The sequence below is a fragment of the Lissotriton vulgaris genome, chromosome 1_1 (assembly GCF_964263255.1).
Source record: "Lissotriton vulgaris chromosome 1_1, aLisVul1.2, whole genome shotgun sequence".
In the NCBI taxonomy this organism is placed as follows: Eukaryota; Metazoa; Chordata; class Amphibia; order Caudata; family Salamandridae; genus Lissotriton; species Lissotriton vulgaris.
The window spans coordinates 1,954,697,959-1,954,725,582 of NC_141685.1; the positions used below are offsets into that span (position 1 = coordinate 1,954,697,959).

Here is a 27,624-nt window from a genome sequence, read left to right on the forward strand (position 1 = left end):
GAGACCGGAGAAGTGCCGTCGCAAGGTGCAGGTGAGTCTCGGCGGTTTAGGGCATGCATGCTCCCTGCTCCCACTTTCTGCTCTGCTCGTTCGGATTTCATCTTCCCCCACACAGCGCTGCCGCCCACGGGTGCCCACAGTCCCTGTCTCATGCTGCTCCAGAGCCTGCCAATGCACAGTCTCCCCTCCGCCATGCACACGCTGCAGAAGGATACCACCTGGCCAAGTTCTTTGTTGGCGGCCTCCCCTACCACACTACCGAAGCCTCACTCAGGAAGTACTTCGAGGTGTTCGGGGACATCGAGGAGGCCGTAGTCATTACCGACTGTCAGATTGGCAAGTCCCAGGGTTATGGCTTTGTAAGTGTTGCCCGGATATAGCGCTCTTTGCTTTGGTGCACTGACAAGTGGTTTTATTTAGGCACTGCTGTTGGTGTACTAGTGCAGGGACTTTGTCCTGGACTTTATGTTTATGTTCTTATGTGAGGCGGCCTGGATATATAGCTCTCTTTGCACAAAAGTGGTCATATGTATATTGCAGATGGTAAGGTGGCCTGTGGCGGTCCATAGAGCGTTTTTGGGTTATTTCCTTACCCTTGGTCTGGATCAAGCGCTCCCTGACTGTAGCCTCACTCTCTTACATGTATGGATGTTGCAGATTTTCTTTTGGGTTTTTCTAAAGCGCCAAAACACCCAGGCCCCTAGAGTGCTCTGAGTTGGGAATACCAAAGCATGGGAGATTGCCGTGGATACAGAGTGGTGCACGAGCACTCCAAGGCAAGGCGCTGTATTTTCTTTACAAACACTTGAGGCTAATGCTGCGGCAACGCTCACATGGTGGAGTCCAGCTGTTGTGAGGCTGTAATAAGGGATGCTGTATGCCCCCCGTGGTGAACCCAGGTTATATGTTGGAGCATTCAGCTAGTGAAAGGGAAGTCATGTGCAATATGTGCTGGTTCTACGGAGTCTGTATTTAGGGGCTTTAACTCCCCACCCGCGTCTTTTCTCCTAGTGGTCTGTGAGATGCGAACTCTTGTCTCTGTATTCGCATCCCCAATTCCCGTGGGGTAGGTACCCTTGAGGAATTTTAATACCATTGATTTTTTTGGGAGGGGAGCCCTCCCACCCCCCCCCTAACAAGTATCCCAAACATTCACGCCTCGTATGCTCCAGTTTCCCCCAAATGCCTAATTGTCTTTACCTCTCTGAGATGAGGCACCTGCCTGGCCTCCTTTGCTTTGCAGCTGCCTCGTTGTCAACTTCCTGTATAGTGTGGATCATCATTCATCAACACCCATCGCCATACCCTTGCCCGGGGTTGTGACTGTAAATGTATAGTAGATGGATAAAGTGATAGGTGTGGGTGAAATACTAATCCGCAAAGCTCCTGGTCCGCGCCTGACCTGCGCCTGCCCGCTCGAGGCGCTGTTTTCTTTGTGCCGCTTAGGCCCTTCCCGTTCTCACCTTCTGTTGTCATTTTAGTTTATTTGATGAGGAGCTAAGCATAGAAATGGTAAGCTGGAGCAGGGCTGAACTGAATCATTTCATTGACAAGTGGCGCTATATAACCAGCATTGGCATAGCCAATAGGTCTCGCCTTTGGGACCTTATAAGTATTTAATTATGCTGCATAATATCCTTGGTGCAACACCAACTGTTGCATGGCTAAATACTTATAATGTCCCAAAGGTGAGACCTATTGGCTATACCAATGCTTGTTTTTGTATTGCAAGCCTATGTATGCCGCTCTCAGGCAGTGGCATCTTTCCTTTTTTTTGCTCTTTTACTCTTTTAGTTAATGTTGTTGTGTATGCTTGTTGACTTATATATTTTTTGTGGCTGGGTAAGTGGGTGAATGCAAGAATGAATACGTGGATGGCTGAATACATAGATGGTTGACAGTGCACTTGTGATGACTTATTGGGTGCTTAACTTCACCTGTGAATGAAGAGACACTTATTCATAAGTTAGACTATTTTGTGGGGCCAGGTCTTGTTTGCAGAAGTCTTCTCCACTATTTGTGGGTTAAAAGTTCATGAAGTTGCCATGCCTTGCAAACATTAAAACATGAAATTTAGCAAAGATGCATTGGAAATCATTCTTTTTTGCCTGCCCTCACTATATATTAAGGTGAACTGTTCTACACTCTCTATTGCTATATGTTTTGACTATTATTACCTTGTTGTATAGCTCTGCAGTGGGGCTCCTCGTCTAGTCATCAGATTTAACCATCTTCTACATTTTCCTGTGATTGTATTTAATATATTGTGATTTGTGGTTTGAGTTAATCAAAAGAATATGGAGTAGTTTTCTCAATCAATTTGACGCTCTCTCGCAGCACCTGCAATGTAATGATCAAGGTAGGGCCTACCCTTGGGGACTAGGTCAGAAATCTGGTAAGCAAACATATCTAAATCAGGGTGCCGTCACATTATGTGCCAAAGCACGGTCTCATTTAATTATCAATAAAAGCACACAGTCATTGAACAATATGCTAAATTTTGTGCCTACTTATAGCCAAAACGTACTCTCTATTAGATGTTTGTCTATCATAGATAGTGACCGTGTGCTTGGAGAAAAAGCTGTCTGTTACTAGTTAGTCAGTATGCAGTCAGTGGCAAAACGGAAATGCAAAACAAAAAACACACTGCAGTCTGCCACCAACCATGTGATAACAAATATTATTGTCAGCGTGGTAGTATTTACAGTGGTGTATACAATATTTCATATGTTTTATGAAGAATGTGGGGATCAGTTGATGGGGATTTCAAGAGTGGTTCATTGGGATAGAAAAATATGCTAGTCACCATAAGTAGGGCACCCCATAGTCCTTGATCTTTGTTAGGTACTCAAAACAACATCGCGAAAAATGATTGCTTCCATTGCCTGGCCACCCATAGGGCAGTAAGATCAACCTATCAACCGCGAGCCTGTGTGGTCTGTGCATTGATCCTGAAGTATTTCAGAAACTTGATCTAATGGTAAAACGAGCTGGATGTGTTGCATGCACAAAAAACCGAGGCAAACAACCCACCTCCAAATATCTGTTTAAGGTAAAGTGGTGGACACCGAGAACAATAAGTAACTTAGCCACCTTCATATGAAGGGACAGAGGTAACAATTCCATTAGGGCAGTCATTACAAGGGCCTTACAATCCCATTTGATGAGTCCAGTAACTGCAGTTACCTGGCCCGTTTGGATTACAAGTCCCACAGAAACACCATGGATGGGGTGTGTTTGATAGCAGGTACACAGTCTTTGTAAAATTCTAATTGAAAATCTGGAATAATATGCTGAAATCAATGCAAACTCAGATTTCTGCTTCTTGTTCCCCATTGTCGTGTGATTTGAGGTAATACTGTTTTACTCCCTTAACTAACCCTTCGGCTTCCTGACAATTACATGTCTACTCAGGAGTGAGGAGGATCCATGCAGATTGCCTACCCACTTGTAAGGGGGCGCTTTTAAGTTGGCTAATAGTGATGTGTAGGAAGAAGAAGCACTTGCTTTAGTGCTGTTCTGAAGCAACTACCCAAGTCGAAATTTGGACACTGGAGAAGAGACTTATGCTCTACAATAACTGTGTGGAAATTCTCCAACAATTAGTCCCTCACATAATAATAATAATAATAATAATACATTTATAAAGCGCCTGGCTGCACAGAACTGTGTGTCCCCGCGCTAACTGCTAATACAATACAGAGATCCGGAGGAGCTGTAGAAAAAGAGTCTCGGGGGAGGTTTACATGTTGGGGAACAAGTAAGTTTACAGTTTTGCACAAAATATCAGTTCAGATGGCTCCATCTGCAAGTGGAGCGGGAGCGCATTCCAGTATTTAGAAGCTAAATACCTAAAGGATCTTCCTCCCATTTTGGCCCTGATGATTCGGGGAAGTTTGAATAGCATCATGCCAGATGATCTTAGGTTCCGGGTTGGACGGTGTATAGTAAGGAGATTTTTTAAGTATTCAGGACCTTTGTCCTGAGCGATGCAATGGGCATAGCAAAGGGTCTTAAACTTAATCCTCTCCTTAACCGGAGACTTTTTATTAATCCATTGATCACCTTCATAAAATGTATCTGGCAAATCTGTGATTCAGAGGAAACGGCTGAAGTTGATGCTCTGTCTGGAGATTGAAGTTATTCAAGTAACTGTATTTAAGTTGCCCTACTTTGCCAGTAAGAACATACCCATCGTGCATGGGTATTATTAGTTGTAAGTCCTTCGTTGGCTTTTTAAATTTGTATGACATTTTGGGAGAGTTTGAGACTTTGAATCATGGGATCAGAACTCTTTATTAAAAAAAAAACCCTGTCACCAAGCCTTCTGTCCCACAGGCCCCAGGAAGAAGGTTCTCCGTTTTTAATTGCAATTTTCCTTTGTGATTCCATCTCCATCTTTTGTAGTGCTCCACATTATGTGGATGAGATCTAAAGCCCTGTGACTCGCATTAAATGTAGCATACTTCTGCTCTGTGTGGGGGGGGGGGCTCTGTGTGGGTGTATGTGTGGAGGGCGCTGTGTGGTTGTGTGGGGGGGCGCTGTGTGTGTGTGTGGGGGGGCTCTCTGTGGGTGTTTGTGTGTGGCATTTGCGAGAGATTAAGCTATTGGCATTGTAAATGACAATGCCATTTATTTATGTTAAAAAAAACATAAATAAAAATAATGTCAAGAGCAATGCCAATAGCTCTAACTTTAACAAAGGCAAAACCATTGCATTGTAAATGCTTGTTTAGTTTTCCGGCACAAAGAAGTCATGGTTTATTATACTATCTTGTTGCATTTCTGCAAGTGCATTGTTCTTCCGAATCGTATAGCATCGTTAAACTTCTGTAATAGAAAAGACCACCAGGTGGCGGTAACGTATTAACATTACTTTCCTGTACAATGTAGTTTCTTCTTGGAGTGTGGGCAAAAGACCTAAATAGCCGAGAAGATTATGTGAAACGCAGTGTACAAGGGAAACTTGCCAGCGCCACGCAGAAACAGACTGAATCCTACCTGAGACCGCTGTTCCGAAAACTTCGTAAAAGGGTAAGGGCTTCCTTCCGGTTTAGTTTTAAAAAGCGGTTTTCGTCTCGCAGCATAGGGTTGATTGTGTTTGAATAACACGCAGAAGAGAGAGCAACGTCAATTTGTTAACTATTTTACATTGGATGTTATTTATGTACCTGAAGACAACACAAGTACCTTTTTTATATTTTTTTAATTCTTTCCGCTAAACTAGCCATGCTGTAATAAAGATTGACATAAAATGCAAATATAATTTCGCTTTAAAAATTAAAATACACATTAGTTGTACAGTTTATAATAGCAGTTATTAAAAGTGAACCTTTCCAGCTTGGCCGATCAACAGCCTTTGGCGTGGCAAGGCTGAAAATTAAAGGTGGCCCTTGTTTGTAAGGATGCAAAGGAGGAGCGTCTGTTGGCATATGCCGGCTTGAGATTCACTAGGCCGGACCCAGAAAGGTGCCTCTTCTTTTTAACTGCTGTAAAAAGGTATAGATCAACTGTTGCAAAAATGATCATATCACCTGTCCTAAAGAAGAGGGACATCTCCGCTTCACTGTAATTATTTATCTTAGAAAGCCTAAACAATAGCTGCAAAATTCTCCTACACTTCACATCTGTCTTTGAGCAAAATGAATACATATGTACCACATTTTCTAGGCCCTCCTGAGTTCATTTTCAAAACCCTTTTGCATTTATTTATTTATTTATTTATTTAATTTGTATAGCGCGTTATAACCACCGGGGTCTCTAAGCGCTGTTTGTCCAGATTACGTAGTGGGGTTAGGTATTTACTTGATCTTAACACAACGCCTAGAGGCTGCTCCATGCTTGCTTGAACAGTACAGTTTTTAACTTTTTTCTAAAGGATAACAGATTGCATTCCTTCCTTAGTTCTGGGGCCAGTTTGTTCCACAAAGCTGGGAGTGTGTTGGAGAAAGCACGTCCCCCCACCGTGGCCAGTTTAAAAGGGGATTGGGACAAGAGGGTAGCGTCCGACGAGCGCAAAGTCCTGCTCGGTGTATATGGGGATAGGCGGGATTTCAAGTATCTTGGTGCATTACCATACAGCGCCTTGTGTACGATACACAATCCTTTGAATACAACCCTCTGCCGAAATGGGAGCCAATGTAGATCCTGCATCAGAGGGGAAGAGTGGGCAGTCCTAGGTTTCTTGTAAATCAGCCGGGCTGCGTCATTCATAACCCCCTGTAGCCTATCCAGCAGCCGCTGGGGTAGACCGATATACAGGGAGTTTCCGTAGTCCAGCCTAGCCAGGATTGTGGCTGAGACCACGTGTCTCAAGGTGGAAAATGAGAGTAGTGCAGAGATCTTCCTCAATTGACGCATCAGGCCTATACAGGTACCCACTACCGTGGTGACTTGTTTTTTCTTGGAGAGTTTATCATCCACGTACAGGCCCAGACTTTTGACTGCAGTCGCCGGTTCCGGTGGCACACCCAGCTCCACTGCCCATTGCCCTACACACCCTTGCTGTTTATATGTGCATAGCAAAAGTGTGCTTGCTGTGTAGGTTTTAAATCCTAGACTGTCTTTAGAGAGAAGTGTCACAACAGAAGTGCCTGCCCCCTTTTGCGTTTTGATGTAGACGGTGTAGTTTGTGGTGCCAGTACCTATCCTTGATGGGGCCGGCAAGTAGGTGAATTTACGAGGTAGAGGTTTTCTCAGAGTTCACCCTGCCCAATCTTTTCTCTACTTTGTCAAGCTACTTGCACTGTCTCTGACTTCCCAGACCAATAGCAGCTGAAAGCGCCTTTCTGTTTGTGCCCTGATGAAGGATGACCATAAGCCTGATCACCCGCTTGAGAGCACACAAAACAATTTGGTCAGAAATGCTGTTTACACCTAATTCAAGCCTCAGTGCAGTTGGAAGGCACCCCTGCACTGTCTCTGAAGAGATCTTAGGTATCCGTTTTCCTGCCTTAAAATTTTTGTGGCTTTGATTTAGCCCCAGATTTCTGCCCCTTAAATAGTGACTGCTACCACTTTGGCTTTGTATACATGTAGGACAGCACTCAGTCAGTTGACTTCTAATTGCTGCTTCCATTTCAGCTCTACTCCCGGGGTTGGCGCAACAACTGCTTTAGCATTTTTGGGGACCCAGGACCGCCCATGATCTAGCTTTATGTATATGCACTTGAGAGGGCGATAACACTGCTGACGCGGAAAAGCAGTCGGGCTACCACAGGTGTTGGCTTCTGGAAGCACACAGTATAATCCTGCAAGTTATTTGTCTCTCCGCAGCTCATAATCTGTGGAAGATAAGAATGATGACAATTGCTACTGTAAGGTCAGGGAGAAGTCAATTAAACCGATATATTTGAAAGGAGCAATGGTTTTTGAAAAAAACCCACATTTTAGTAATATCCTCAAAGCATGCATGGCAACATCATCCAGTATAACCATAAGTATCCCCACAGGATGACCAGAGTTGCCAAGCAGGACACCATAACAAGTGTCTCCATAATAGATATCACAGCATGCCTCAAGAACTGCGTGAAATACAATGTTGAAGAAAAACACCCACTCCTCCACCCAGGTTCCCGCTCAGTACAGAGTCTAATTTCTACGAACAGCAGACCACACCATGTATCCTCTGTTGCATAACCCTTCGGCCACCTTCAGCTGCAGTCATCAGGACCCAAACTCAGTCATATCATACACTGGGACATTTATATCGTTCAGGCCCCTTGTCATTCATCCTCTCTGTTGTCGCAGAGGCAGCTGGGTCGGCATCATCAAGGTCTTTGATAATGGCATTACATGCCTGCAAGTCATCTGCTAGTTTATCATCTTGCCTTACTAGTTTCATATGTACTTCCTCCGCCCCAGCCGATTCCGTCATGTCTCGCTGCCAGTCTGCAGTCAGAGGGGGATTCGGCTCTGCATCGGATGGCTATATGTCAGTTGGCTGAATTCAGTTTAAGCAGGTCAAATTTCCTACGGAGTTTTTTGTTTTTCTTTGCAGGCCCGACCCCAATAAGCATTGATTCAGATCCCTAGGTATCGCCCACCCTGTAGCGCTATGTAAGTGTCCCAGTATCCCAGCCCACTAGCAAACAATCAGTGGGCAATTCCATACAACGTTAAAGAATTCAGCCATTTCATATCCGCACCGTGTGCATCCCACACTCATGGAAGGGAATATAGTGTGCAGGTGTCTGGGAGATAGATATGTAATCTGCACCATATTATAATGTGTAAGTTAAAACCGTGCATTGGCAGAGACTCCTTGCACTAAACTATGAAACTCACCCCACTCTTCACTTGTGATCAGGAGCTCTCAAGCCCGCTGCCACGTTGCCTCACTTTAAGGTGGTCCCTGGGCATGTCTGCCCCCAGGGCATGGTATATATGGGGATGAGAGTCTGACCGCCTGTCTGCGTCAACAGTGCCACAAGTGTCTGCATAGGTTCTCGGGCATCTGGAAATAACGGTCAGATTTCTTGAGGCGTGGCCACCATTTGGGCATATTGGAGGAATTGACCTGTGTCCAACCCAAATATCTTAGTCGCCTCTTTTATAGGAACAAATCGGCCCGTTAGGTATAAGTCCCCCAAAGTAATACAACCCACCTCCCGCTGCAGGCCATTGACTTGGATTGCTCGATTTGTGAAAAGGGCTGAATTTTCCAAATGTACAGCTCCGGACCAAAGAAAGCCCTGTGGATAACTACTCGCTCTACCCTCCCAGATTCTACGCACTACCCTCAACACGTGTGGCAGTGTCCCAGGTGTTCTATTACTCTGCAGCAGCAGGGCCCCCAGGTCTTCCCTTCCTATAGAGCTAGCCAGTAGATTTTACTCCCAATTAGACTCGTCATTGAACCAGTGCATGGCACGCTGTAGATGTGATGCAAGATAGTACATTTCAAGGTCAGGTACTTCCATATCGCCTCTATCCGAGCACAGCTGCAGTGTGACAAGCCCAATCTGGCATCTTTGACATCCCATAAGTCTACCAGGAACTTGTCCAGTTCCCGAAAGACATTGCTAGGTATCTCGTACATGGTGCCCTGCCATCTATAAAGGCACTGGGGCAGCACCTCCATCTTAATTAGAAAAATCTTTCCTATTAAGGAGAACCTAAGATTCTCCAGTATTAGGGGTGTCTTTCATAGATTCACATGCCTGAATCATTCCCCGTCGTCGGAGTGTGAGTCACACGGTACATAAAAAAGCAATAATATGCCATAAATATGTAGTAAATACCAATAAAAATAAACCAGGAAGTAAAGTAGCCCATGCTACAGTAGGAAAAACTTCCACATCTATGACTATCCTAGTCATTTTGTATAGTCCAAACTACAGCCAATCAGGTGCCAGCACCCACCAGAATGTTCTCCCCAGAGGCTCAGGCTCTCTGATTTTCTCGCAAGGAGTGAAGGTAAACCAAAATAGCCTAAAAAACCTCTGAGGGGAGGTGGGCGGGTTGCATGTGAATCTATGAAAGACACCAATACTGGAGAACCGGAGGAGGAGCTTCCCGGGCAACCAAGATGGCCGCGTGAGCTCGGAGCTCCAAAGACCCTCCGATCCTCCGCATTAATCCTGCTATCCATCCTGTCCCACATTAGTGGGAATCTGTCGCGGTGCTGTTGCTGAAGCGGGACCCGTTCTCCGATCGAAGATCCGGGTCTCCTACGCGGAGTTACACCGTGTTGAGGGTTGGAGACTATGACGCCACAATAACCTGGCACTACGAGGGCGACGGTGGTGCTTCTACGCGGTGGCAGTCCGAGGAGGTGGGAGCTGCCCCGCTCTGCGCTGGTGACCAGACCAGATTGCCCAGCGGATTGACGTGCTGGAGAGGCGGTGGAGGCGATTACTGATTTCCGCCGCCTGGAGGCTGCAGGGCCGGCCGGTTCCTTCTTCGGATTGTGATACCTCCGTCGCCCAACATGGCGGGCAGAGGTGACCCGGACAAAGGGAAACCCAGGGTCAGCAGGAAACCTTCCCTCTCGCAGCCCACCATCTCTGAACGCTTCACCCTTCCAAAGGGATCGCCTGGAGCTTCAGGCCGTACTAAAGACACGCAGCGCGATGTGTCGCCGGACGACTCTGAACCCACCCTCCGGGATGTTATGGGAGCCATTGCGGGCATCAAGGCCGAAATGCATAAACAGCACGAAGTGTTAATGCATAAGGTCGACACGTTGGCGATTAAAGTCAACCTCATCAGTGCCGACCTCGGTAAGACTAACGATAGAGTCAAGTCGCTCGACATAAAGGCGTCAAGTTTGACTACTGATGTGACCGACCTGCAGTCGGAGATTCGGGACCTGAAGGCCACGAACATGCTGTTTGCCCGCAGGCTCGACGATTTTGAAGGACGGGCAAGACGCCAGAACGTCCGTATTCTGTAGTAGGGGATCTCTGTGTATAGTCATAATCTAGTGAATAGTCCCGCCCATGTGCGTGGACCCCGGCAATCAAAAATAATCTCTTAAGTTGTCAAAATAATGCAGAAACTGCAAAGACACTTAAGAGAGAATTTAAAGACAAATAATGCAGCCTATATCCACAGGCTACACTGTCCAGTACTTCAACTAGAAATTCCACCAAAAAACACCACACACAACACAGCCTGCCAGTTTCTACCATAGAGAAACTTGCCTCCCTCAGTCAAAGACTCTGGAATGAAAGAGAGGAAGGTAGGGACAGACAAGCCCCATAGGCTGCCATTATGTGGCTTAAATAGGATACTGTGCCTTTAAGAGAACTTTCCAGAACTTCTCCCAGAATCCCAGAATGCATAGCAGGTCCCTCTACTTTCAGTTCTTTTTTCCGGCTCCTGCTTACAGGACCCTGGCATTGAGCTCTCCCTTTTTCAAGGGTTTATTGAATGTTTTTTGACACTTTTGTCTTCAAATAGTGTTGCAGTTTACTTCTTGGTGTTCTCTTCCCCCTTTGTGTGCTGTTTTAGGCGTTTTAGGGCTCTAAAATGCCTGGCCTGTTTGTTCAGTGCCCAGCATGTGGGAGGAAGAAGGCCACGAGTGATCCCCATGATGTCTGCATCGTGTGCCTCCCTGAGGATCATGTCCCTGAGGATTGTGCCATCTGCCAGCAATTTTCTGCACGGCTTCTGAGGGACAGGATGAAGATCAGGCTTTCTGGCCTTGAGGAGAGGCGGCTGCAGACTACAGGTGGGTCTGGGCAGGCTGGGAAGGCTCCCTCTGCCCCTGCCGAGGCCTCTGGGGGGCTCCCCGGAGGCAGGAAGTCCGGCAAACGGTCCCGGTCTCCGTCGACTGCATCGACGACTACGTCGAGAGGGATGACGGCGGCGTGCTCCCCTTCTCCCCGGGGCTCCGGGTCGAGACGGCGTGACAACTCAACGTCGAAGGGGAAGTCGCCGTCGAAGCCACCGCCGACGTCACAGTCTTCGTCGACGTCGAGGTCTTCCTACCGACTCCGGAGACGTAGTGAACATCGACGCTCGCCGTCGAAGAGGCGTCGACGCTCGCCGTCGAGGCGACACCGTCGATCGGCGTCAAGGCGACACCGTCGATCGGCGTCAAGGCACCGGTCGACGTCGAGGGGCTCCTCGACGTCGAGGGCATCAAGAGGACGGCGACGTTCGTCGTCGAAGACGGAACGCTCGACGTCGAGAAGGCGGCGTACGGCGTCGCGGAAGAAGAGATCGACGTCGAGGACCCGACGTTCGACGCCGAGGAAAAGAGGGTCGACGCCGAGGAGACGGCGATCGACGCCGGAGTCGAGGAGGCGTCGTTCGACGCCGGACAAGCGCAGCAGACAACGGTCAGCGTCTAGGAGTCGGTCAGCCTCTCCAAAACAGCGCAAGAGGGATTCTAGTCCCAGGAGTCACGCTGCTTCGAGTGGAGGACGCAAGAGGAAGCGGTCACCCGCTGATGGAAATGGCTCTCCGCGCCCTTCGCCTAAAGGGTCACAGGGCTCGGTGTCCTCAGAAGTGTACACGCCATCTCGGCCCAGGAATCCGACTCCTCCTCCTCCTCCTGTTCCTAAGGAGGACCCTCCATCCAATCCTCCGCTGCCTTCAGGAGATCCTCCTCCTCCTCCGGTCCCTCCACATGGACCCATCCCGCAGCCGGTGGTTCCCCCTCCGAGGTCCACTTCCCTGCCGTCCCTGCCTGTTCCTCCTAAGGGGACACCGAAGCCCAAGCCCCGTGAGGAACCCAGGAAGACCCCTCCACGAAAGCCGAAGGGGCGGCCACGACCAGGCAGGTCTCGCTCTCGCTCTGGGAGGAAGGAGAGATCGCGACGCAGATCATCCACAAGATCGAGACGCCGCCATAGGAGGCGCGAATCTCGCTCGCACGAGGTCCTCTGGGCCGAGGGACTATTCTCCTACCCTATCGGGGTCGCCGGACACGAGGGTTTCCCCGATAGACGACCTGGCAGCGTTCCATGACGTCCTTTTACGGGGCGCTGCGAAGTTGGGCATATCCCTGACGGTGCCGACTCCGAAAACGTCAGTCATTTTTGAGACTTTACATCAGAAACATCTGTCTCGTCCCCACCTGCCTCTGGTGCCGGGTTTGGAAGAACCGGCGATGGCCCTGTTTCTCACCCCTGCGGTGACGAAGGCGGCTCCATCCAGATTACTGAGGAAGTACCGGGCCCCCGATTCGGATCCGGCCTTTTTGAGAACGGACCCTCCTCCTGACTCTGTCATCGTGACGGCGGCCCGCAAGCAGCATGCCACCACTCCTTCCTCCACGGTTCCCCCGGATAAGGAATCAAGGTGGATGGATTCGGCGGGGAGAAAAGTTTGTAGCACTTCCGCTACCTCCATGAAAGCGGCGAGTGCCACAGCATTGTTGGGCCGATACGAACGCGCCCTCTGGGACTCCCTTGAGCGATTTGCGGAGCATTTACCTCGGGAGAAGCGTGAAGACCTCATGGAAGTACTGAGTGAGGGGATGCTGGTGGCCAACCAGATCATCACCGCGGCGGCGGACTCTTCACTGTTGGCTGCTCACGGTATTTGCCACGGAATCAACCAAAGGCGCCACGCATGGCTCCGGCTTACGTCCCTGAAACCGGACGCACAGCAGAGGGTGGCCAAACTACCGTTCTCCGGTGAGACCCTCTTCGGGAAGCATGCGGACGATGAGAAGGCCCCCATGAAGGCGGAGGTGGAGACGCTGACGGCTGTGGGCCTAGAGAAGCCTAAGGAGAACAAGAAGCAGTACCGCCCTTTCCAACGGCGGTACGGCGGGCAAGGCCGAGGACGGGGACAGGCTGCGGGACAATCGCAACAGCAAAACCAGTTCCGTAAGCCATTCCAGAAGCGCCAGAAGGGCAGAGGTGGCCAGCAGTCGGCCCCAGCGCCCAAGGGCAAGGCTGGGTCTAGGCCCTAGGAACCTACTTCCCCCGGATCCGTTACCCACTCCGGTAGGGGGAAGCATTCAATTTTTTCTGGCAGAGTGGAGAAAAATTACTCAGGACAAGTGGGTGCTGAATATTGTTTGCAATGGATACAGTCTTCGGTTCACCAGCCCTCCTCCAAGCAATTCCCCCGGTCAGCTCGCAGTTTCAGCTGCGCGAGCTTCAGGCAGAAGTGGATATCCTGTTGAGGAAAAGGGCGATAGAAGACGTACCTCTGTCTCAGAGAGGAAGAGGTCTGTACTCCCGGTTCTTTCTGGTTCGCAAGAAGGACAAGAACGAGTTCAGGCCCATTCTGGACTTGCGGCAGGCAAACAAATGGATTCGCAGAGAAAAATTTCGCATGCTGTCGTTGCATCAGATTTACCCTCAGTTGCAACAGGGAGACTGGCTTTGCGCTATAGACCTACAGGATGCTTACTTCCATGTGCCCATTGCACACAAACACAGGAAGTTCCTGCGGTTCCAAGTCGGCACCAATCACTATCAATACACAGTACTCCCATTCGGACTGAAGTCTGCGCCGAGAACGTTCTTGAAGAGCATGGCGGTGGTGGCAGCACACCTGAGGAAGAACAAGGTGTTCGTCTACCCGTACTTGGACGATTGGTTGATCAAGGCATCCTCCTTCTCGGAAGCGCGAGCACACTTCCAGAAGACGTGCGTTCTCTTGAACAAGCTGGGGCTGCACATCAACATGGCCAAGTCTGTCCCGACTCCGGTCCAATGCATACAGTACTTGGGGGCCTCCATCGATACGCTGTCAGCAAGCGTGTCTCCTTCGGAAGAGCGACGATTATCACTCCTTCGGAAGGCTCAGGCTCTTATGACGGCTCCATCTACAACAGTGAGGATGGTGTCTTCTCTACTGGGATCGATGGCCTCTTGTATCTTCCTGACACCACACGCACGGCTGCACATGAGACCTCTGCAGGAGTGCTTGGAGGACCAGTGGGATCAGAGGAAAGGATCCTGGGACGACAAGATTCGTCTGTCGCTGCATGCTCTTCAGTCTCTGAAGTGGTGGTGTTCGGCGGAGAATCTCCTCAGAGGGGTTCCCTTTCACAAGGACATTCCCACGCAGACTGTTGTGACGGATGCGTCACTTCTGGGATGGGGAGCGCACTCCGGGACTCTACAGATTCAAGGCACGTGGTCACCGATAGAGGCCACGTATCACATCAATTTCCTGGCTGAAGGCCTTTCTTCCGTCCCTCCAGACCAACTCTCTGCTTGTACAGACGGACAATACCACCACAATGTATTACCTCAACAAGCAGGGGGGCTCGAGATCACGCACTCTGTCACAGGAGGCGCAGGCGATCTGGCACTGGCTCCTAGCCAGAGGACTGACGGTGACGGCCACCCATCTACCAGGTGTGCAGAATGTTCAGGCAGACGCACTGAGCAGACTGGTTCAGGAAAAACACGAATGGGTCATAAACGACGAAGTACTAGGAGAAGTCTTCGCATGGTGGGGAACTCTAGACGTAGATTTGTTCGCCACCGCCGAAAACAGCAAGTGCAGAGACTTCGCCTCCAGGTACTTCCAGCAAGGGACGCTGGGGAATGCGCTATGGATCAACTGGACGAACAGCTTTCTGTACGCCTTTCCTCCCATTCCCCTGATTCCGGCGGTGCTCATCAAGCTGGCTCGGTCCAGAGCTCGGATGATACTCATCGCCCCGGAGTGGCCCAGGCAGTGGTGGTTCACGGACCTACTTCACCGGTCTCTCCTTCCTCACATTCGGTTGCCGTGCAGGCCGGACCTTCTCACGAAGTTCGGGGGACGGATGTTACACCCCAACCTCTCGTCTTTGAGTTTGGCGGCATGGCTCCTGAGATAGTGCAATATGGCCATCTGAATATGCCCGATGATTGCATGGACATACTGAAGGAGTCTAAGAGACCTTCCACTCGGACTTCATATGCTTACAAGTGGAAGAGGTTTTGTATCTGGTGCCAGTCTAAGAACCATGATCCTACGACCTGTAAGGAAGATGTCATCCTTCCTTACCTTTTACATTTGGCGCAGTCTGGCCTTAATGTGCATTCCATTAAGGTTCATCTGGCTGCTTTGACTGCCTACAGGAAATGCCCTTCACAGACTTCCTTTTTCCAGATCCCCGTGATCAAAGATTTTCTGGAAGGTTTGAAGAAAGTATTCCCTCCTGTCAGGCTTCCCTCGCCTTCATGGGAATTGAATGTGGTGCTGTCTGGATTGATGAAGGAGCCTTTTGAACCTATTCATAAGGCTTCGTTGCAGCACCTGTCCTGGAAGGCGGCGTTCCTCGTGGCCATTACATCGGCCCGCAGGGTGAGTGAAATTCAGGCGTTGTGTTGTAATGAACCTTATACTGTATTGCATGCTGCTAAGGTTGTTATGCGTACTCACCCTAAACTTCTTCCCAAGGTTATTTCTGATTTTCATGTCAACCAGACTATAACTTTGCCTACGTTTTTTCAGAACCCTTCATCCCCAGCGGAGAGGTCTCTCCATTCCCTGGATGTGAGGAGGGTGTTGAAATTTTATCTGGATAAAACCAAAGATATTCGTAGGTCTGAACAGTTGTTTATCAATTATGGATCGGTCAGGACGGGTCTTGCGACTTCTAAGCAGTCCATCTCTAAGTGGATTGTGTCCTGCATACAATTGTGTTATCAGAAGGCTAATAAGACCTTAGGAGGTAAGCCTAAGGCTCATTCCACCAGGGGCAAAGCTGCCACGACGGCTCTGCTCCTTAACGTGCCGATTGCTGAAATCTGCAAGGCAGCCACTTGGAAGTCGGTTCATACCTTTGCTAAGCATTACTGCCTGGACACTGACGCCAGGGCAGACGCTCAGGTTGGTCAGGCTTCGCTGCGGAATTTGTTCGCACAGTAGTGGCGTTTTGTATTATTCTCCACCGCCGCTTTGGTCTGGGGATGGGCTTGCCATTCTATTCACTAGATTATGACTATACACAGAGATCCCCTACTACAGAAGGAGTAGTTTCTGTCCTGTAACTCCAGTTCTGTAGTAGGGGTATCTCTGTTATAGTCATAAGCGTCCGCCCTCCTCCCCGGTGGAGATATTTCATCATGTATAGAATGCGACAGGTCTGGCGTGCTTCGCCTTCAAAAAGAACTGAAAGTAGAGGGACCTGCTATGCATTCTGGGATACTGGGAGAAGTTCTGGAAAGTTCTCTTAAAGGCACAGTATCCTATTTAAGCCACATAATGGCAGCCTATGGGGCTTGTCTGTCCCTACCTTCCTCTCTTTCATTCCAGAGTCTTTGACTGAGGGAGGCAAGTTTCTCTATGGTAGAAACTGGCAGGCTCTGTTGTGTGTGGTGTTTTTTGGTGGAATTTCTAGTTGAAGTACTGGACAGTGTAGCCTGTGGATATAGGCTGCATTATTTGTCTTTAAATTCTCTCTTAAGTGTCTTTGCAGTTTCTGCATTATTTTGACAACTTAAGAGATTATTTTTGATTGCCGGGGTCCACGCACATGGGCGGGACTATTCACTAGATTATGACTATAACAGAGATACCCCTACTACAGAACTGGAGTTACAGGACAGAAACTACTCCTTATCGGTGTACCGGAGGGCGCCGAAGAAGACGCTGCCGATCTCTTTGTTGAGAATCTTGTGCTGAAACACCTAGCTCCCGGTGGACTGAGCAAGTTCTTTTCGGTGGAGCGGGCGCACAGACTTCCTGGTGGCCAACCGAAACTGGGAGCATCTCCGCGCCCCATCATTGCCAGAGTTTTCAATTTCAGGGACCGGGATGCGATCCTGCAGGCTTCGAGGAGAGGTGGTCCGTTGAAATTTCAGAATGCTGATGTGAACTTTTCCCCGACTTCACTCAAGCGGTGCAGAAACGCCGGCAAAGCTTTATGGGCGTCAAGCGTAGGCTGAGGGAGATGGGGATGAAGTACTCTATGCTATTCCCAGCGAAGCATCGGATAGAACATGGCGCCCGGGCGATGTTCTTTGACATGCCGGAGGCTGCTGGGGACTGGTTGGACACCTTGCCTCAACGACTGAGTGCCCCTGAGGATCAGTCGGAGGGGGCGTCGGGCGGACCTGATCTTCAGGAGTGAACAATTTTTCTCGGACTTCCTTCGGTAGACGGCCCTGCACATGCAATCAGTCACGGACTACTGTTTTTTATTATTGCTCTTCTCAGGATTGGGGGATACCGGGGGGGATAGGATGTCTCCTTTCTCCTCGGGGGGGTTTCCGTAGATTAGTTTTTGGGGCGACAGGCACACTGCTAGTTGGGGGGGCTTCTTAGTCTAATGCAGGGGTGCAGGGTGGGGGGTGGTTGGTCCGAATGTTCTATTTGTGTTTCTCCTTTTTCTTTCTTCTTAAGGCAAGGTGACTATTCTCCTGTTTATTATGTTGCGGTAGCTGTTTTCTGGGAGTGGCGGGTGGGCCTGTGCTTTGATGATGGGGGTAAGACGCTAAATGTACTGAGTTGGAATGTGAATGGGCTGCGGGATCGCATAAAACGTGGGGTGGTATTGCAAATGTTTAAAAGGTGTGTACCCGATGTCATTTTGTTACTGGAGACGCATCTCATTGGTAATACGTGCCACGCACTCAATAGGAAAGGGTTTAAGATGGTGGCTCACTCAGGGTTCTCGTTGGGGTCCCGAGGGGTGAGGATTATGGTGCGCATGTCTCTCCCATTGGAGGTGGAGCCTAGTGTTATTGACGATAGAGGCCGTTACGTTGCCGTTACGGGTAGATGGGAGGGGCGTACCCTGGTTTTGGTTTCTGTTTACGTCCCCCCTGGTTTGCAATCGACGACCTTTCGGGATCTCGGGGGCGCCATTTTGGGCCTGCCGGAGGGATTGCTCATAGTTGGCGGAGACTTTAATGCAGTGGTGTCGGGGACCCTTGACCATTTTCCATCCAGAGATCTTCGCGGTGCACAATCTTTGCTCCCAGACTTCCTGAGTACCATGGGCCTTATTGACTGTTGTAGACTTCTCCATCCCGCCCAGCGGCAATACTCCTTTCATTCGGGTGCGCACGGAAGCCCTTCCAGGATTGACTATATCTTGGCTCCGGCAGTCCAGGCTTCGGCCGTCTCCGGGGCCCGCTTGATGGCCAGAGGCATATCGGACCATTCCCCGGTCTGGGTGTCGTTTGATTTTGGTATCATGGCAGCCTCTAGAGTAGCACCGGTCAATCCTTGGTACTTTCGCAACCCCAAAACCCGTGACCTCCTAGCTAAAGCCATTGACCTGTATTTCTCCGAGAATACGAGCTCGGTATCGGCGGCCTTGTCTTTATGGGAGGCCTTCAAAACTGTCCTGAGAGGAGAAGCTTTCTCCTTAATAGCCGATGTGCGCAGGCGCAGGGATGAGGATGTGGTGCGGTTGGAGTCGGAAATTGAGGACCTTGATTCTCAACTGGAAACAGATCCGACACCTGCCCTGTTGCATGTCCTCTCCTTAAAGCAGTCGGAGTACCGGGCCACTGCCACTGACGCTGCCAAGGCGATGGGCAGAGAACAGCAAGGGAGGATCTACGACGCAGGGGACAAGGCGGGCAAGCTTATTGCTTGGCTGGATGGGCGGGAGATGGCTTCCCGCGTGGTGCCCGAGGTGCTGGGTGAGGACGGGGTGGTTGTTACTGACCCCAGTGCTATAGTTTCGGCCTTTGCCGACTATTTTGAGACAGTCTACACTTCGGTCTCCACCTCGACTGAGTCGGACTCGGCCTCTTTCCTAGATGGAATTGAGCTTCCTTGCCTGTCGGATACCGAACGTGATGATATGGACAGGGGCATTACGGCGGACGAAGTGGCGCTTGCGATACGCTCTTTACGCTCTGGCAAGGCTCCCGGCCCCAACGGTCTTCCGGTGGAGCTTTATAAGATTAAGGCTGATACCATTGCTGTACCCCTGCGGCGTATGTTCCTGGAGGCTCGTGAGGCTGGCGAGCTTCCGCTGGATCAGCGATTGGCTACTATTGTGGTTATTCACAAGGAGGGGAAGCCTAGGGACCTTTGTAGATCGTACCGCCCGATTTCCCTGCTGAACGCTGAACCCAAAATTCTGGCTAAGCTACTGGCCAACCGGCTGGTGGGTGTGATCGCTGATTTGGTTCACCCGGACCAATCGGGATTTATGCCTCATCGCAACACCGCTCTCAATCTTAGGAGGCTTCACGCTGTCATGGCGCGGGTGAGCAAACTTTGTGAGCCAACCGTCTTGGCATCACTGGACGCAACGATGGCGTTTGATTCCCTCAAATGGAATTATCTGTGGGCGGTGTTGTCTAAGTTTGGGTTCGGCCCCAACTTTATTAGTTGGGTCAGGCTTCTCTACGCCTCCCCGCTGGCCAATGTAACGGTCAACGGCCGTGTATCAGCTTCTTTTGCCTTGCGCAGGGGTACCAGACAGGGATGTCCGCTGTCACCTCTCCTTTTTGCCTTAGCGCTTGAGCCGCTCGCTGCCTGGATACGTACCCACCCAGACATCTGTGGGATTAAGTGGTCGCCGGGCTTTGAGGACCGAGTGTCGTTGTACGCGGATGATATCCTGCTCTACCTTACTTCCCCTTGCCGGTCTTTGATTGTGGCCTTTGACGTGCTGAGTACTTTTGGAGGATATTCGGGCCTAGTTATTAACTGGTCGAAATCCTACCTTTACGTGCTTAGTGGAGAAACCCCACGTCTTCCTAGGGGCTGTGCTATACAGGTCGCGTCGCAGGGATTTAAGTACCTGGGTATCTATATATCAACTGATGCCCGGGCACGATACTCTAATAACTTGCTTCCCCCTCTTGCGTGCCTTCGGCGCGATGTGGAGGGCTGGAAAAGGCTGCCGCTGTCCCTGCTTGGCCGCGCGGCATTGTTCAAGATGATGTCCCTGCCGAGATTCTTATAAGCGCTCCAGAACACACAGGACCCCGTCCCTTCCAAATATTTAAGGAAGTTGAAGGTCTGCAGCGGACCCTCTTATGGGAGGGTAGGCCGCGTATTGCTGTTGTCAAACTGGCGATCCCCTGGTACGATGGCGGCATTGCTCTGCCTGATATCCGTCGGTACTACTGGGCCTCTCAATTGGCCGCTCTTAACCATGGCTTTTATGGACCGGCTGAAAGCCCGGGGTACGCCATGGATCGTTGGCTCTTGAACGATGGGAAGTATTACAGAGCGCTGTATTCAAGATCTCTGGATGGAAAAATGACTGGTCCCACCAAGACTGCTGTGCACATTTGGAGGGCCGTCACGAAAGCACTGGGGTGGAAGGGTAGACTTACTATGGCCACTCCACTCTATGATTCTGACTTGCTGGGTAGGTTGTGGCACACGAATGGGTTTGACCGGTGGGACCTCATTGGAATCTCCAAAGTAGCTGATATGATGGCCAGGGGGGAGATAAAGTCTTTTGATGCTCTGAAAACTGAATTTCAACTGGGAGCCACAGAGTATTTCAGATACGCCCAATTGCGACATGCCCTTGCGGCTGCACTGCCGGTTGGAGAGAAGGTCCCCGAATCATCCCCGCTGGAAGATAGGGTGCTGGACGGCCATATGCAGGACAGTGCCATTTCCCTGACCTACAAAAAGTTGATAAATGTTCGAACTGATCTTTTGTTGAGTGTGAGAGACCAGTGGGTGCGTGATGGAATTGAGTTGGATGATGAGGACTGGCAGTGTGCGGTGTCTTCCCCCAAAGAAGTGGCAATTTCGGCTAGATTTCGTCTAGTTCAGTTGAAGATCCTCCACAGAGTTTATGTGACTGGCCCCAGGCTGATTCATATGGGACTCTCAGTGGACGGTCTTTGTAGGCGTGGATGCGGAGAACTGGCCACTTTTTTGCATACCATCTGGGAGTGCCATGTTATAGCTACTTATTGGGAACGTGTGCATGCAGTGATGCGTGAGGTAACTGGGGTGGACCTGCCTGCGGAAGCCCGGCGTTGCTTGTTGAATGTGTGGGGTCCAACTGACTACAATACTGCCCAAACCCAATGGGTCACTCTGGGGAACATGGAGGCCAAGCGGGATATCGCTCAGAAGTGGGGCGCCCCGACTCCCCCCTCCGTGGAATTGTGGAAGACCAATATGGATTGGTGCATGCTCCGTGAGAAGACTGTATATGTGGCCCGGGGGAAACCCAGGAGGTGGAGAGTCGTTTGGGGGGCCTGGAACGAATACAGGGGTGACCTTTGTGTACCTCCCAATGCTGATCCGCTGGAGGTTCGTCTTTCTCCCTAGCCCTTCCTTCCACCCAACTTTTCATTTAATTGAAATCCTGACTCTCTTCCCCCCCTCCCATTTTGTTTGCTTTTACCAGTATGGTTACTACAGGGAGCCGTCTGGCCCCGCCCGCCTCCTGGAACTGTGTATTGCCGCTTATGTACTGTTCCTTGCCACTTCTTTTCCTTTAGTGTTTCTTTCTTGTTGGTATTTTTCTAGGTTTCTCATATTTATAATATAAAATTAAACCTGATGTGCTCCTTTGATTTGATTTGTGCGCACCTTTTATCCGTTTCTTACAATGCTGCCTAGCCTCAGGGATGTAAGGCTGAATAGCTGTGTGCTTTGAACTTTCAATAAAGGTTTTCCAAAAAAAAATAAAAAATAAAAAATACTGGAGAACCACAAATTACAGGTAAGTAACTATTGTTCTTCTCCAGTATTAGGGGTGTCTTTCATAGATTCACATGCCTGAATCATAGTAGCTAGCAGTAGATATCCCTGCTAGGTAGACGCCAATGGTTGTACAGTTTGTCAGCATATAAGTCATAAGACAGTGTAAACTGAAAATACACATATTATTTAAGCATAGGAAAATGCAATCATGTAAGCATGTGTAAAAACATAACATATAAAGCGTCTGACAGCAGTAAAGGAGGTGGGAAACAGAGGCTCACCTTATTTGAAAAGATTTCGTAGAACTGCACGGCCCACAGAAGTATCAGCTTCGCTGGCTGCCTCCAGACAGTAATGCTTGGTAAATGTATGGCGACTAGCCCAAGTAGCCGCTCTGCAGATCTGCTGAAGAGGAACTCCAGCAAATAAGGCCGTAGACGATGACATTGCTCTTGTGGAATGAGCTCTAGGAGCTGTTTGCAACGGTCGTACTGCTTGCATATGGCAAAAGGCAATGGCAGAAGATATCCATCTTGCAATAGTTTGTTTTGAGACTGCCTGCCCCTTATGAATAGCACCATAGGTGATAAACAGTTGGTCAGAAGAGCGTAAGGCGGATGTCCTCTGTAGATAGAATTTAAGACATCTTTTTACATCCAGCGTATGCAACGCCTTTTCCGCCGGTGTTTGCGGGTCAGGAAAATATGATTTTAGAATTATAGGTTCGTTAAGGTGAAAGTCCGAAGGTAGCTTGGGAATGTACTTCGGATTAGTGCGGAGTATTACAGAATCACTTGTAAATTGCAGGAAAGGATGTTGAACCGTAAAGGCCTGAAGATCACCGACTCTTCTGGAGGATGTCAAAGCCAGCAACAGTGCTACCTTCCACGAGAGATATTTGAGGTCGGCCTTGTGGATGGGTTCGAAAGGATGTCTCATAAGTTGTGCCAGGACAACGTTAAGATGCCACACCGGAGGTGGTCGTCGTACTGGAGGGAACATCCTAAAGAGCCCTTTAAAGAATTGCTGTATAATCCTCGCAGAGTATAAGGAATTAGTTCCATCCTGCCGATATCTCGAAATCGCTGCCAGGAAAACTTTCAGAGTTGCGTGAGACAGGCCTGATTTTGCTAAATGTAGGAAGAAAGTTAGAATCTCTTCCGGCGTTGCTGAAAACGGGTGAACCCCGTTAGCCTGACACCAGATGCAGAAACGCTTCCATTTTAGACTGTATGTCTTTATGGTAGCCGGTGACATTGCCTTAGCCAGTACCTCCTTGCATTCCTCTGGGATGTTTAGGTGGGCGAACTCACAGTATTCAGGCGCCAAGCCGCTAATCTCAGTGATGTTGGATCTGGATGATTGACCTGACCGTTCTGCATGCTGAGTAAGTTCGAGATTGGATTCAACTGAATCGGTTTGCACTCTGACAGCAGAAGTTCTGTAAACCAATACTGGCGTGGCCATCTGGGGGCAAAGTTCTCCGGGGAAGTTAGCACGGCTTTGGCTTGGCTAGTGCTTCGGGTGAGCCTTGTGACTGTTTCGTAAGTCTGCTAGCCACTATGTCGAAACATTTTGTTAATCTACAATTTAGCTGAGTCTCTTCTGGATTAAAACATAGCTTCACAGCCTACCTGCAACTTGTTATGCCCTTCTGGTTCCATAGGACCCGAAGTAGGGAACACCTTATTTCCAAGAGGTTTGTACAAATACAAATGATGTGTACGAGGTCCTCTTTTCCTGATGAGCAGAGTCGGCAACAGTTTGCTGAGCTTTCCCTTTTCCAAGGTGCCAAGTGGGGTAGTATGGGTATGTTGCCAAGGTGCATGTTCAAAAACTTGTTTTTTGTTTTCTGTTTTAGGCCAGTTTTTAGGTACTCTTGTGGCTTAAGAGCGTTGTAGTCTTTCAACACTACCCATCCATGGGCTCTCTTAGCCAGGGTGTCTTTGTCCTCAATAGATGAAATCATCTTGGTGACTTTCGTTGAAAAAAATGGAACGTTTAATGATCTATGATTATCAAACAAAAAGTGATATACCACTGCATTTCACATGCTGTTGTACTGCCAAAAGATACTCAAAATCAGGATAAAACACACAGCAGGGGAAATTTATTCAGAGAACCAAACTCCTATTATGCATGATAACATCAAACCGTGGAAGAATAGAAGCCAAGCCAGGTTTAGCAAAACCCAGGAAGTTAATAGATGCATAACAACAAATTTCCCCAAGGATTTGTACAGCCATATTTAGGAGAGAAGAGGATTCATTAAACACACAGTAGTATTATTAAGGTACGTACGATTTATTAGGACATGTGTGAATAAGTTCATACCATCCTTGGAATGAAGCTTTAAACAGCGAGTGTAATGAAAGGTGAAAGACTTTGGTAAAATGTGGCAGGCAGCAATCAGCTATTGAGGGTTTTCAGCCGAGGATAACGTCTGATTGTTGAACTGAGAGTATAGTGTAGACAGTCTCTTTTCAGGCTAACACCTTTTAGCATACTGTGAAGTTTCATTTGAAGTGATTCCCATCGAAGAGATGACCAATCATGCCTGAATATCTTTAGAGCTGAAGAAGTGATTTTAGACAGAGTATATATCTTTATATGTTAAGGTCTCCATACTGTTGTGTATTAAACAAAAAGTACTGTACGGAGCTTCCTTATCAAGCTTCTGAATACACAATGCAGCTTCTGTTGGTTTTTTTTGGACAAAGCTGCTCATAGGTGTAATACTGCATACATTAGAAGTGGAAAAGGATCATGTCTATTCCTCGTAGGTGCTGGACCTAGAGGAAAATCTGTAGGTTCTATCTCTAGCAGCATTTGCATAGGAAGTTTAAGGTAGGTAATGTTGGACAAAGACATCATTACTTGACATAGTTTACTTACAATATAGGTGTTCATGTTGACAGGAGAATACCTAGAGCCATTTTACTGATTTGCTAATAGAGTTAGCAAATCCTTAAGAGGAAGCAGACTGTAGAGATTTAGTTTGTTGTGTTGCATCATTGGCAAAATCTTAATCCCAAGGATGGAGGCATGCACAGATCGTGTCAGGAAATGACTTGAGAAATCAAGAATATACCTAGTTATGCATAGAGACTACAACATTAGATCTCTGGATCTTGAAAATAAATATATGCACTGAAATCATGACATCATTACATATAAACAGGCAATCTTTTCTTAAAAGATTTGAGTAGGTAGTGATTTTGTTTCAACATCCCAGCATAAAAGTATCATCTGATGTATTGACACACTGGTGTTTGGATGCAAGTGCTGAAACGGTGGGGTTGCTGATGGGAACTGAGGTAACTGTTTTCTTAGTTTAGTTTACTGTTTCATAACCATGTAAATAACAATATTGACTTATTTAAAGGCTGCCAATTTACAGCTTCAGGAGAGCTAAAGGATGAGTCAGTCATGATAGAATTCAAGTCTGAGATTTGCTGGTTGCACTCACACTGCTGAAGCAAGCACTGAGCTTCTTGCCATTGGATTGCCATTTGTGTAGAGATCCTAATAGCAAGCAATAAGCACTGTGGATATTTTATTCCTACAGTAACACAAAGTTATCTATAGTGACAAGAAGGTCAACGATAACCGTATGTCCTAAAACAGTAAGCAAAAGCTAAACAGCTAGAATGTTGACTATCACCTGAAATATGAGAGGCTTGTGTGCAATAGGTGGCTTGATCAGAAAGGAAAGTCAAACAACAATTCGCAATTGGAACAGTGATCAACAAGTTTATCTAAATTATGTAGTAATGTTAGTGGTAATTTGAACAGTGATGGGAAGTGAAAATAGCAAATGTACACGTTGTCCTAGTAAGACTACCACAAGCTCTCTAGGAAACCTCTGAATACCGTATCATCCAAGTGGAGTACGGCTAAATTGTCACCTACAACTGAACTGTAACTGCAAGATGAAGCTGTAATACCATGACCAGATCAGGTATGCACAGAAGGTGTTACAATGCCTTGATTAAGGGAGCATATCAATTTAAGATTCTCTATTCTATTTATAATGAAGTGCTTCAAGGCCACATCCTCGTGCCTTTTCTTCATGGCAGCTATAACAGTCTTCTAGATTCTCAAGGTCCGCCATCAGCTCTCTCTGGCTTCTATGCATTTCTCTGCACATTTAGGTCTCAGTACACTCTTAAATTTCCAAATTGCCCTGAAAAGTCACCTGTTCTGCATAGTATTTTACTGGAGCAAAAGGGAGGGGAAGACAATACAAAAATAAAATAGTGGGATCACTGCAGAAGTGTACAGTTTGTGAAAGTTAAAACTAGCTTGGGTATGTCTATGGTACTATTTAATCCAAGAGCCACTCGTCAGGGTTAAAAATTTGAAGGATGGTGCTGAAAGAAAAAAGTTAAGATCTTTTCAACCCTCCTTACTGCAAAAGTGTCTACATGTTTCTGCCGATTAGAATGCGCCCTCGGTGTTGGGTCACTCCGGCATTCATCAGGACTATCAGGAACCCAATCAAAATACCCTCCATTCCTAATTAAGGATGTTTCTGGGTAGTTCCCTTTTTGATCAGGGTTTGTAACTCACACTCTTGAGGAATCTGTGAAGAGAGGAGTCACTCCATAAAGATCTCTCGCTAGAAAATTCATCACAAGAGCATACAAACCCTTCTCATTGTTGCACGTAAGTATACCTCACTCATCACACACATATAACCATTACACTGGGGCGGATGTGGTCAAACCGCCGCTTATTCTGGTCTGAAAGTTTGTCACGGATGATACAAACTTACTTTAAAATTCCAACCAAAGGTACCAGGCCTCATATTCTAGCATATGTCTGTCCCACATTTTGTAAGTAAATACAATCACAACGCCCCTGCCACTCACAGTTTCATCAGTCAGTAGACTTGAAATGGCGAAGGAGTAGTAGTAGCTCCCTGTAGTCACACACTACATAAAATAAATCCATATTTTAAGTTAGTGGTGGGCGACTACTCATCAGTATATCCTTAGTCACGTATCTGTAGATTTGAAAGTAATTACCTATTGTCGCGAAGTCCTATTCCCCGACATTCCGGAGACCGTGGTGATCTGGGTAGCCCCCACCATTTGTCAGCGACAAATGTTTTGTGGAGGTTACACCTTCCCCGCGAAAATCAGAACAGTGTGTGTGTGTCCCACCATTGTACATAGTCGCGGAGTGGTAGCATAGTAAAAGCAAATCGTTTGTGTGGTAAGAGCAAGCCCACATTTGCATACAGCGGTATTTCCAATTATGGAAGACTTTCCCTAGTGCCTAAAAATTGCAGTGGGCACTGTTTTGGTTGCCCCGTGTTCAAAATCCCATGTGCTTGTTAGGCTCCATGCGCCCATAGCCCTTCAACAGTTTCCACAGGTATAAGAAGGTTCTTACCCCCCACCCGACTCCTTACTTCATCAAATCAAGGTGAGACCGCTGCCTGGCTTTTGCTCTCCTCTTCGCCGTGAAGGTAGCGGGCTCTCACCTTGGCTACTCTGTTTAACAGAGAATGTTCAAGTGACGTGGGGCGATGTTCCATCACGTGACCGGAACGTGCTGACGTCCATGTTCGCTTGTCTTTATGCCTAGGGAGTGTTCCCATCGTGCCCTCAGAGA

At 48.3% G+C, this 27,624-nt stretch overlaps 1 protein-coding gene across 1 annotated transcript in view; it reads left to right on the plus strand.

Moving 5' to 3' along the window:
• The window catches only part of PRPF18 (pre-mRNA processing factor 18), a 195,898-nt gene that overhangs the window by 126,258 nt on the left and 42,016 nt on the right, over nt 1-27,624 (plus strand). Inside the window, exon 8 of the mRNA XM_086933196.1 lies at nt 4,894-5,034. Coding sequence (XP_086789322.1) covers nt 4,894-5,034 — 141 coding nt within the window. The remainder of the gene's footprint in view (nt 1-4,893; nt 5,035-27,624) is intronic.